The following is a 12258-nucleotide window of genomic DNA, read 5'->3' on the forward strand; positions in this document are numbered from 1 at the left end:
TATAACCAGAGTATTTCCATTACATAAATTGTGTTATTGTCTAGGATAATGGTACCAATTTTAATCTGGAACTCCCCTCAAACTTCAGCAATATCCTGCTCACTTACTAAAGAATTTTATAAGTGGATGCTCTCTGAATCATCCAACAACCTATTTTACAATAATGCACCAAGGTTCATTCCAAGACAATATTTAACAAGGAAGGGGGGGAAACCCAAGGATTATTTTTAGAGTCATGAATATGAAAAATGAAACCATTATTTCTAAAATAAGTAAAAGTATTGTTTTTGCCTTTGAACAGATACTCAAAATTGTCTATGTCAAACACAGTTCAGACAAATAGCTGTAAAAAGAAGATACTAAATATATTTAATGAATATAGGGTAGCATACAGCAGCACATGGTAGAAGTCACAGTAACCAAGCTATTTGAACATATGTATTTTAACAAATCGTTTAATTTACAGTTTCAGTAGGGGTTAAGGTACAGAGTATAATGTATATATTTACCCAGCTATCTGTGACAGTTAATTTCTTCCTGTTGACTTCCACTGATTTTTGTACATAAACTTTAATAGTATTATAAATGCATGCAGTGTTTTCTAAAATGCCACTCTTAATGGGTCTGTGTCAGTATTTGGAAAGTGACCTTTATGGGATGTGTATCCAATTCCCAGTGTTCATTGTTTGAGCTTGCATATTCATTATATTCATCATAGTACTGAAAATTCAAGCCATCTGAAGTGAAGTGAAGTGAGAATAAAACAAGTAAATTTCTAGAAGCAAAATCATGTATGTTCCATGCCAAAATACTCCCATTTACCAAATAACCACGTGGAATTTCCTTCAGGAACTCAACAGTATCAATGTTATTCTGAAACAAAAATACTTTCAGGTATGATTCCTGTATTTCTTTCTTTTTTTCAGAAAATACCTTAGACATACTTAATAACAAAGCTCTCAAAAACTGGATTTAAAGTTCAATAATTGTTCAAAGTTCAATAATTCATATCCATTTTAATGGATTTTTATGTGTCACAGCCAAGTTATTTTAATTTCCATTTTTAACACTATATATAAGGAAGCAAGAATATAAAGACAAGTGAAGCTTCATGAGCAGGTCTTTCTTAGAGATGATCAAATAAAAAAGGCCTATTCACAGATATAATTTTTGTGTGTTATAAGGAGTATTGTACCCATGTCAAACTTATATTAGTAAAAAGAAACATTAACAGTTCACAACATTCCAACTAGATTTTTTGGACTGAGAGTGTTATAGATCAATAGCTGCTAGAAAAATATTTAGAAACGTATGTAAAGTTTAGAGCAAGGAAAACTAATTATCATAATCTATCAAAGAGAAAGTCAGCAGTAATAGAACTTGTATCTTCCCACCAACTGTTTTTCACCTCACAATCACTGACAAGACTTGTGTACATATTTCTGCACCTGCACTTATAAAAGCAGATAAAATATTTAATGTGTAATTTATTATTTATTTTACCAGCATGGAGTACAAGATGAATATATCAAAGTAGTCAAGCAGTTATATATCAGTGGTACCCCTGCAAAAATAGTATCCAGATATCTGCTAATTAAAAAGAAATGGATTTGCAATTGTGAAGAGATACAGCTTGATCTACCACAAAATACAAAGAGCTGCAAAAATGTCTAATTCCAATAAGGTGTATAAGTTATTAAATAATGATCTCATTTAAAATATAAATGAAGCCATAAGTCCTTCTCACATGCAATATTATTCATTATTAAAGAAATATGTAAAAAGGCCATTGGTTTGCTTTGTTAATCACTGTAGAAAATGCCAATTCTCTGGTCACATACTCCACTAGTTTAGCACTTAATGGTATTGAATTGTTACAAATGATTTTAAATACTGTTAATTCCAATTCTCCGCTGAAAGAATGAGACTCTGAATGTGGCAGTCTTCACTAAAGGGCAAGAAGCCCAGTCTCTTGTACAATTATCCAGAGGAGCAGCAACCTCCACTACTCTGAGCTGCTGGCTCATCATCAATTATTTGTACTCCCCGCCTTGCAGCTCCTGATTGACTAGAACCATTTCCTCGTGCTCTCTCATCAACTTGCGCAGTTTCTATCATTCCTACAATACAAAAATATTGTGTTACATTAGATAATTTCTAATCATTGAGCATAAAAGCAACTCATATTTTATACAAATGTAACATATGCAAATTTTGTAAAAGATTCTTTAAACACAAATTACTTATAAGTTAATTTATAAACAGAACATAATTTTAAATGCCCAATATTATCTGAAACCCCACATGTATTACTGAACTAAAATTAGAGACAAATGGTCTTCAAAGAATCAAATAGCAAAGATAAGTATCTAACATCAATTTGAATATGTCACTGTTACAGAGAGCTTATCACTTTTCAAGGTAATAACCATTCTATTTCAGTGATTACCATCCCAGATTATTCTACAGCAACCCATTAGCTAATGGGTACCACCATATTTCTGTATCCAAGAGATTCCTGAACTCTGATGCGGCTAATAAATGGGCATGCACAGTATTAGTAATAAGCAGTAGTCTTCAATTTCCCTGGTGCATCTTCCTATGTGGTTACTGCAAAATAAGAAGGAACAGCTGCAACACCACAAAACAATTTATGGTCCATAAACTATATTATAGTTTAAATGTCAGCATTGCCAGTATCTCATCCCTGCCATTCTTTTGAAATGCTTATTATTTAACTAGATTTAACTTCTGCAGAACTGTATTTTGAAGCCTTATATTACTGTCATATGTATTTTTTTCTGTCCTAGGTTTACATATCAGGCATTAACATTTCAGTAGAAATAAGCAAGAACTGAATCATCATCTTCTCTTATGGAATTAAGAGGCTATACCTTAAATGACATCACACGTCAAGCGTCAATTTAGCAGGTTAAGCTTATATTTTGTCCATTTTTTAGCAGAACTGTGATTTCTGCCTCTCTATACAGTATCCCAACACATGTTCCAAGATGGATAGCAGCCAGTAATCAAAGTGCATGCTACTGGAAGCATGGTTTCATGCTACAAATTATGAGCCTTAATCAAATAAGTAGTTCCATTCCTGATCTACAATTGTCTTTCTCACAATTACCGCTCAATCTACTATCCTCACCCTGTACTACTGTAGAAAACAAAGACGAAAATAGGAAAAATATGCCATTTAGATGGGATCATTAATCCTATAAATAGAAATAATCTTGAACAGGAACAGACAATGGAATACCTGCAACTATAGATAAGCCCCTAAGTATCTCCTTAGCAGCCACCAAACTCACTCCCCTGACTTAAAATACAGGAACAGAAATAGTAAACAGAATGATGGCAGGCTGCAAAACAAATTAGCTCCCACCATATATTGTTCTGGTCAAAAAAACCTTAGCTACATTTTTTATAATACTGTATGAAATACTTAGTAAGTCAAAATGGCATAACCAATTATATTAATATTCAGTACCTTTAAAATCTTTTAAAATGCACATGCATTTTGCTGAAGATACAAATATTCTCAACAGTTAAGCAAGGAACTATTTTATCTATCCCCATGTAACGTAATGTAACGGAATATAACGGAACATAACATAACAAATATATTTGAGATTAGTTTATAAATGCTTGCAGTTCAATTTTAAATAGTAACATTATTTTAACATTCAATGACATTACTACTTTTAAAATATTCAGAGTTAATAACCACTTTGTGATGTCGGAATACTAATGTGGACAGGTTCTGCATTAATGTGCTTAAATAAAATTACAAAATATCAAGACTTTGGAATCTGTTGATCAGGAATTATGGTTATATCAAGAATGGGAAGTGCAATTTTGTAACAAGAAGATGCTGGTTAGAGACTAAACAATGAGGAAGAAAAAAACGTTGGGCTGTGAATAACTGGGGGGGGAGGGAGGGGAGGGTTTGTATGTTTAAAGCTGTATTGGTATGTTTTATTAAAAATGTATAACCAATAAAGACTATTTAAAAAAAAAAGAATGGGAAGTGGCTAAAAGTATCTTATTGAAAAACTGGAAATGTGGTATTATTCCAAATGTTAAGGAATGGTTGTGAGGAATGTATGATTGCCTTTGGAAAACATATTTTCTATTAATCAAAGAATGCAGCTATATGCGTTACTATGGCAGAAAGTTTATGATATTTTATGATAATGTTATGTAGTTTATTTACAATAGTGTATTTATTAACAATGAGTGACGTGTTAAGTATAAAATATAAAATATATTTTTTTCTTTTCATTCTTAGTTTGTATGGAGTTGTTTCTTTTCTCTTTGGGTTTTGGTTTCTATAATTATTTTTCCTTAAGTTTAAATATTGATTTGTTAATTGTTTATGTTAAGAATGTTAATTTAAAAAATTAGAAATTTGTAATGCAAATTGTCTTACATAGCTTAAATCTAGTGCAAATAAAACTGGATATAAAACAATAGCTCATCATTCAAGAGGCATTTGCTTTCATAACAGAAACATTAACCCATACATTAGACAAACCTACGTTTACACAAATCAAGAAAGAGTTCTTCTATTCCTTTGTTCTGTTTGGCAGATGTATGATAGTGTTTTGCTCCCACTGATTCTGCATATCTGCAAGAAAAAATGCCTTATCTTGTGACTGAAAATTACAATTGCATGCATTTTCTATATCGTAAGTAAATTATACAGTGTAAATATTAATACATCTAATTCACAGCAAAAATATCCCATAGTTTTCCTCCCTGTAAATTGTGGCTGAATTGTAGTTGCATCTGGTCATTGATCGTAATATATTTGGATCTGAATACAGACTATTTAAATTAAGTAGAAAAATCACATTAACAGCAGAATTGAGGCAGTAAAGATAGTTTTTAAGTACACTAATTGCACAGAATGTTTTAATACTTCATTATTTAAATATGTATACAGGTAGTCCTCATTTATCAATTATAATTGGGACTGGCAACTCATTGTTAAGCAAAGCAGTCACTAAGTGAAAAATCACATGACCATGATTGGCTTTGCAAGTTTACTTCACTTTCCTCTCCTGTGCTTTAAAATGTCAGAAAGAGAAGGTTGATGATGATGATGATGTAATCCATTCAGTCATGTCAGAATCTTGGTGATTCTATGAGCCAGTTCTCTCTATATCTGCCAATCTTGCACTACTTCTTTGAATTGCTGGTGTCAGCTTTGATGGTGTCCATCCACTGTGTTTTTTGGAGGACTGATTTCTTTTTTACTGCTAACTCTTCCTAACATAAGTGAATTCCCCCACATGACATGGCCAAAATAAATGAGATTGTCTGAAGGATATAACCACAAACAGCCAGATGAGGCCAAACAGTAGGGAAGCTTTCTAGAATTCAACTTGTGAAGAACTTGGACAAAAGGATATTTCTTATAGCCTTTTCCCCACCCTGATATCCTTTTGAATAGTCACCCCAGTGTTGGGGTACTTAGCAGAATTTATTTTTGTATTTACATTCTTTGGAGAGGGAGGGACTATAAGAGAGTCATAAGGTACTCAATGGGAAGTACACAGTGAAAGAAATGTGCTACTGCTAATTGTTTACTTAAAATGCTATTTAGGAAGCAAACTAAATCCTTTAGAGTAAAACTAATTAGGGTCTTGTCAATTTTAGGCAGTAACTGCAAGCTCACCCAACATTCTAATCAACTAATTAAGACCACAAAGCTAGGTTTCTTAACTTGTGGCTGAAGCCTTTTTAGGAATAGGCTGTGCAGCAGAGAAATGCAACTCAGGACAATATCACCTTTAGGCAATCTCTCCAGCCTTTTTTTTTTTTTTTTGAGGGGGGGGGATCAGGTCAGGCACAGGACAACAGGTTACGGATTGTGATGATGAACATGTGAGAGAGAGATGCTGCAAGGGCACTGGTCACAAAGTTACTATTTCATCACTGTTGTAACTGTGATTGGTTGCTGTCTAAATAATTGCTAAATGAGGATTACTGTATGCTCTATATGTGATGGCATCGTCAAAGTAGTATTGAAATTAAGAGTCAAAAACTTACGATTCTGCTTCTTGAATAGACACATGTCTTTCCTTCTCCAAATCTATCTTGTTACCTATCAAGAATTCAGATTCCATTAATATACAAAATAAATCAGGAAGATACAATCTGCTTAATATCAACAATATGTTTCTAACTGACTTCTAGTATTCATTGTTTCTAGCATGAGTGGCATTTACTCTTCTACATCTGTATCCATTCAGGTATCCAGAATTGTCAAACTCAACTTCACATTATCAAGACTATAACTTAAGCAGCAAGAATACAAAAGAACACGCCGAAACATTTTTGTAATTCTTCACCATGAAAGTATTAAATAGCATGATAGAATCCTGCTCCATCCTGAAATCTTTAGTTAATCTCTAAAAGACATTTCGCTTGTATAATTAAACAGGAAGCTTCGGTTATTTCAAACACATAAGTTGCAGCTAAACTTAATTTGAGATACCAAAGAACTTCCCAAAATGGCAAGTAATTTGTATAGTTTGGAGGAAACCTTTCAATCTTATTTTCTAAAGCAATTTTATATTAACTTGTTCACAAAGATTATCTAGTGTAGAACTAAATGGAGTCAGAACTCTAATAAGGATATAAAAACATTCAGAAATTTTTCAAAAAACTTTCTCATATTCTTGCTACTGCCATTCTGCTTTCCATTTTTTCCTTCTGTTTACTTTTACAATCCTCAAATAGTATTTTTCTTACTGAAGCCAATGAGTACCAAAATTAAATGGTTTTTTAAAAGCACTTATAGGTTTTATACAATCATTTAAATGCAACATTCCACTAAAAATGAAAACTAAGATGTAATCTTACCAACTATGCATAGGCAAATTTCATTTCCCAACATTTTTCTTAATTCCTTTACCCAGTTTTTTACCTATGAAAGTAACAAGAAAATGTATTTCAATATTACAGTTTTTAAATTTTTAAAGTTATTTTAAAATTACCAATCAGAAATACCAGTCTCTTTTCAATCTTCACAAGAATTGCCATCCTATAACTGCTTTATAAGTATAAGTATAATCTTTATTGCCATTGTACTTAACTACAATGAAATTGGTTGTATTGGTTCACTTTATTGGAAGTGAATCCTACTGAATTTAATTTAATGGAACTTACTTCTGGATTGTACATTAAAAATGATTTTAAGTCTATTACTGACACATAGGGATACTCTATTTATAAAATGGAACTTCCTTTGCACCTTTTCTCCAATACAACCTTCAGCATACATTCAGAATCATGCAGTGAAATCCAGGAGCACTATTTCACTAGTTAATGCTATTCCTCCAGGGCATGTCCATTTAGATACCACTTGATACCACTTAGATACCAATGAGATAAGTTTATCCATCAGCTTATTTCTAAAATATGAGTGCAATTTAATTTGAAAAAAAATGTACTTCCTGTGGTTGCTTATTTGATACAGGGAAATGGTATAGTTACCTTTTGAAAAGAATCTTCATCTGTTATATCATAAACTAAAATAGCTCCATTAGAGTCTCTGTAGTAAATAGGACCTAGTGCATGAAATCTTTCTTGTCCAGCTGTATCCTGCATGATACAAAAATACTGATCTTATTTAATCTACTCAAAAAGTAAATTGTTTTCCTAAGTAAAGTTTGATATTTAAATGCAGTATATGACAACATGATTACAGCACTTACCCATATTGCAAGGTTTACTCTTTTTCCTCCAATATTTAGCTTCTTGGTCAGAAAAGATGCCTGCAAGTGGAAAAACACTCATAAAATTAATGCCTAGATTGCTAATTCATACTAATATTTCAATGAGGTTTGTAAATATAAAAGTAAAACAACCCCATGTCATATTAATTTATATAAAAATATGACTAATATATAGATGTAGAAGAAATGATACTTTGCAAGAATAAAAAAAAATGGATCTGAATGGTGTTAGAATTACCTATATTTTTCTCGTATTTAATAAGATTTCATCAATTCCTTTAATTTATTTCAATATTATAGTTTTGACTAATGACTTTTTATTCCTTTTCTTCAATTTGTACAATGTTATTTATAAGAAAGTCTATTGTGGAAATGAAGATCGGGGGTGAAAAATATTAATTGGGCAATTAAATTTTCTGTTTTTGGCAAAATTATGGATTAGTTCAGAGAAATACTTCAAGAAATTTCAACACAGTGAAAGAGCTATTGTTATCTGTGATGCATATAATGGTGTTGCAAACTCTATTTTGTACTTCTTCTTTTGGATAATGGAGAAGAAATAAAGACTCCTGAATAAAACCGTTCTTCCAGTGAATATGACTGTGCTGCATATTGGATTCAAACTCCAAAAGATGCCTTGAAGTATGAAGGAACGCAAATAAAACACTACTTGCAGCATCTTAAAACATCTCACTCTTTTCTATTATTGCACAATTGCCTTCAAGCTCCCTTTCTCAGAAAAAGATGTGGTTGCTTTAAGGTGTTGCAGAGAACACTACTTCTGTTCTAAATAACATTTTGGAGATCATATCTGAAGTTCTGTAAATACTGTAAATACCACACTATTTTCAATTCTTTTATTGTTACATTGTGTTTTAACTGATTCTATATACTGCCTTGAGTCACCTTTAATGTATTCAAACTTCATGTTTATACAGTAATAAAACAAACTTTGAATAAACTGATATTTCAAAACTGGGAAATGTTTCATTAGTTTAACATTCTGAATCAGATTTTGTAAGATATAAAAACTGGCTACCTGATTAAACCCAATTTAATCAGACAACAGCCTATCAATCTGATTTGGAACAAAGCGTTCATATTATTTTAGAAAAGGGACATAAGTAAAGATATTTCCTCAACAAGAGAACCTCCTGCCTATCCCAACACCAATGTCAAACCAACAATAAAATGAATGGCAGATAACAGACTGCTTGAAAAACTTTTAATTATGAGATCCTCCAACCTCTTGTTCTCTCTTCTTTCTTTAACATCAGAAGGCAAAAGCTTGCAATGCATTATTGGTCTGAGGCATTTAAATGAATAAAGATGGACATCTTTTTTCAGTTTATAATAAAGCAATTCTGAGAAATCTAATATATTCTAGATGGCACTTCAAAGGAATGTAAAATGTCTTAAATCTAAGAAATTAACTTTGTTTCAATCACCAGTACTTTGAATCTTATCAATTTACATTAAGCATATTGCCGGTAGTCCTTCACTTATGATTACAAATGAGACCCAAATTTAAATTGCTAAGTAAGACAGTTAAGTGAATTTGCTTCATTTTATATCCTTTCTTGCCACAGTTATTAAGTGAATCATTACAATTGTTAAAATAATAACAGTGCTGTTAAGTGAATCTGGCTTCCCCATTGACTTTGCTTGTCAGAAAGTTACAAAAGGTGATCACAACCATCATAAACATGGACCAGTTGCCAAATATCTGAATTTTAATCCTGTGACCATGGGAATACTGCAATAGTTGTAAGTGTGAAAAACAGTCGCAAATCACTTTTTAAAGTGTCGTTGTAAATTTGAACAGTCACTAAATGAACTCTTATAAGCCAAGCACTACCTTCATAACCAATTTCATAACAGGTTAATTAATCACTGTGTAAAATAATCTGTTTATAGATTTATAGAACTGTAGAATACTGCATTTTAGATTATATTACAGTAGTTTTTTAAAAAAACAAAATAAAACTGACTGCTTTAAGACATAACTTGTTTTGTAGGAGTGTTGCAATAAAACTGGTGTGGAATGGAAACAAAGAATTATGTAAATCTCCTGGGGTTTCTTTGAGAAAGAGCAGGATGTTAAAGAACAACAAATTTAATCTTTAGAGGAAGTTACAATTAAAATTGTGAATTTTAAAAGAAATCCTTAACTAGTATCATATCCAGCATGGATTGCCTTCCAGTAACTAATTCTTAGCTGCAGACCGCTAGGTTCCCACTATAGTGGTCATTAGCACAAGAGAACAATTCTAACATGCAAGTGCATAAAGTTTCTATTCACTCAACTAATATTGATAAAAGGGAAATCCCAAGAATCTACCTAACAAGTCTAGCAGATTTGTTTAAACTCTTTATTAAAAAAAAAGTACTGGTATACTATATATACTAAGAAACAAACCTGTGATTTATTAATGAACATAATATAATGGGAATAGTGTTTTTCTGTACTGTAGACAGAAACAATTGCAATAATTGTTTGCAAAGATGTAATATATTCTCTTGCATGTTTGTTTTAGAAAGCAAAAGGCTCAGCACTGCTGTACTGTATTGTAATTAATAAACTCAATATAATTATCCTTAAAGCCATGTTAAACAGACATTTAGATGGAACATAGAATTTTGGTATGGAAGAAATCTATTACTTTGAAGAATCAGGTGGACTCTAACAGCTGATAATGAAAGTTAAACTTAATCGTTTAGTTATAGACGTTTATGGAAACTCAGCTTCCTTTGATGGTCTTATTTGTATCCTTGGAGAGACATCATTACAAATATATCCTTCTGTAATCTGAATTATTCGGAGTCTATTTCAGTCCTGCATGTGACTATACACTGGATCTGACAAACTATTCCATTACTATTCTCTAAAAAGTATGGGCAAAGCAAATGAACTGTATCAACAAGAGTTTCAAATTACAGAACCATTTAAGATTTTACTATATATAAATCAGCATGTTTACTAACTAGTTTGCATAGTGGTCAGTGGAAAGTAAATAGATAAACATGTTTTTTTTAAGTCTTGTTAATGTCAGAGAAATATAATTACAGGGTATGATCATTTTTATCCAGAACATCTGATAATCATGTGAAATTCTTGAAAGAAAAAATAATAAACAACCAAGCTGTTTTAGAGATTTCTGCAATTTTGAAAAATAAAATAATTTCTACAATTACGTTTTATTAATTCCTGCTGATCTAACATTGCATACTGTAGTTCTAAACAGCAAGAAGGCCACACAGCCACTTCAATTTACTTCTATTCTCAATACCTATCATTTCTATCTTAATTCAAGAATTACAGTGTTTCAGAAATATCAGTTTGCAAAACTCTTTATGCAACAACTATTTTAATGATACCGTCCTTCTAAAGTTTGGGCTTCTACAGTAGTAAACCTATACATAGGGACTTACTTATGAAACAATACTAGGGGTGAAAATCAGAACATTGAGCAGGCTTTGGTTTATGCATACATTAAAATACCCAATATGTTCAAATTCCAGAGAAACGGTAGTCAGTTTACTGCAGCATTCGTAAACTAGAACCGATGTTACCTATTTTTTTCAGCTTTTCCTACTACCTGTTTTGGGTTTCCATGTTATCTGACACAATCAATTTTATTTATCTCCAATAAAGGTGGGTTTGATAAACATTAATGGCTACTTTTCTGGAAAGAGTGCGTGGTCCGGGCTGGAAATTTCGAAGCGCTTCAATCTCTCGCTGTTCGGATTAGGGGACTGGGGGGGAGCAGCTCGGGGACCTACTGCCGTCCCCTCTTCAAAAGGACCGAGTGCGATAGGAGAAACGAACCCATCTTAATGAAGCCGAGTTTCACCCCTGCCCGAAGCTGGCGAGCGGCCTCCTGCAGCCTCCCGGCCTACCTGCAGAGTGGTGATATGCTTGTCATTGAACTTGTTCTCACAGTAACGGAGGACCAGAGAGGTCTTCCCCACGCAGCCTTCCCCGAGCAGGACCACCTTGAAGGAGAAACTTCGCCCGCCAGCGGCAGCAACGGCAGCAGCGCCGCCGCCTACCGCGCCCGAAGTGGCCGCTGCCGTCGCCATCCGCAGCGAAGTGGCCGCCGCTCCCGCGGCCTCACATCGGCAAACCGCCCAAGCCCGCTCCGCTCTGATACGGGACGCCGAGCAGAGTCCAAGAGAACCGTAAAAGGGGAGCGGGGGGTAGGGGAGGAGGAAAGGAGGCCGCGCGGAGGAAGACCGCCAGGGGAAGCGAACCACAGGAGAGACGGAAGCGGGGCGGAAAGGAGAGAGGAACTCCGAGCCACCCTCCTCCCGCACCGGGGTGTCTCGCTCAGCCTCTTTTCTAATGGCGTCTTCTTCTTCCTCCTCCTACGTCATTCGACGGACAGTCACGCGACACGCCGTCGCCAGCGACGTTTCGGCCTCCCGAAGCTCCGCCCGAAAAACCCAGAGTCCCTTAAACCAGTGGTCTCCAACCTTGGCAACTTTAAGACCTGTGGACTTC

The 12258-nt window shown here is 33.8% G+C and overlaps 1 protein-coding gene across 1 annotated transcript; it reads right to left on the bottom strand.

Annotated features, from left to right (window-relative positions):
• Nucleotides 1-344: 344 nt before the first annotated feature.
• RAB21 (RAB21, member RAS oncogene family) lies at nucleotides 345-12258 on the bottom strand. The gene is made up of 7 exons (XM_014057200.2): nucleotides 11655-12258; nucleotides 7734-7793; nucleotides 7513-7620; nucleotides 6880-6943; nucleotides 6064-6118; nucleotides 4548-4636; nucleotides 345-2120 (listed from the first exon to the last, which is right to left on the bottom strand). The coding sequence occupies exons 1-7, from the start codon at nucleotides 11835-11837 to the stop codon at nucleotides 1981-1983; spliced, it is 699 nt and encodes a 232-aa protein (XP_013912675.1). The 5' UTR covers nucleotides 11838-12258; the 3' UTR covers nucleotides 345-1980.

Source organism: Thamnophis sirtalis, unplaced genomic scaffold (assembly GCF_051295495.1).
Source record: "Thamnophis sirtalis isolate CommonGarterSnake01/CBP01778 unplaced genomic scaffold, rThaSir2_p1.2 scaffold_9, whole genome shotgun sequence".
NCBI classification, from domain to species: domain Eukaryota; kingdom Metazoa; phylum Chordata; class Lepidosauria; order Squamata; family Natricidae; genus Thamnophis; species Thamnophis sirtalis.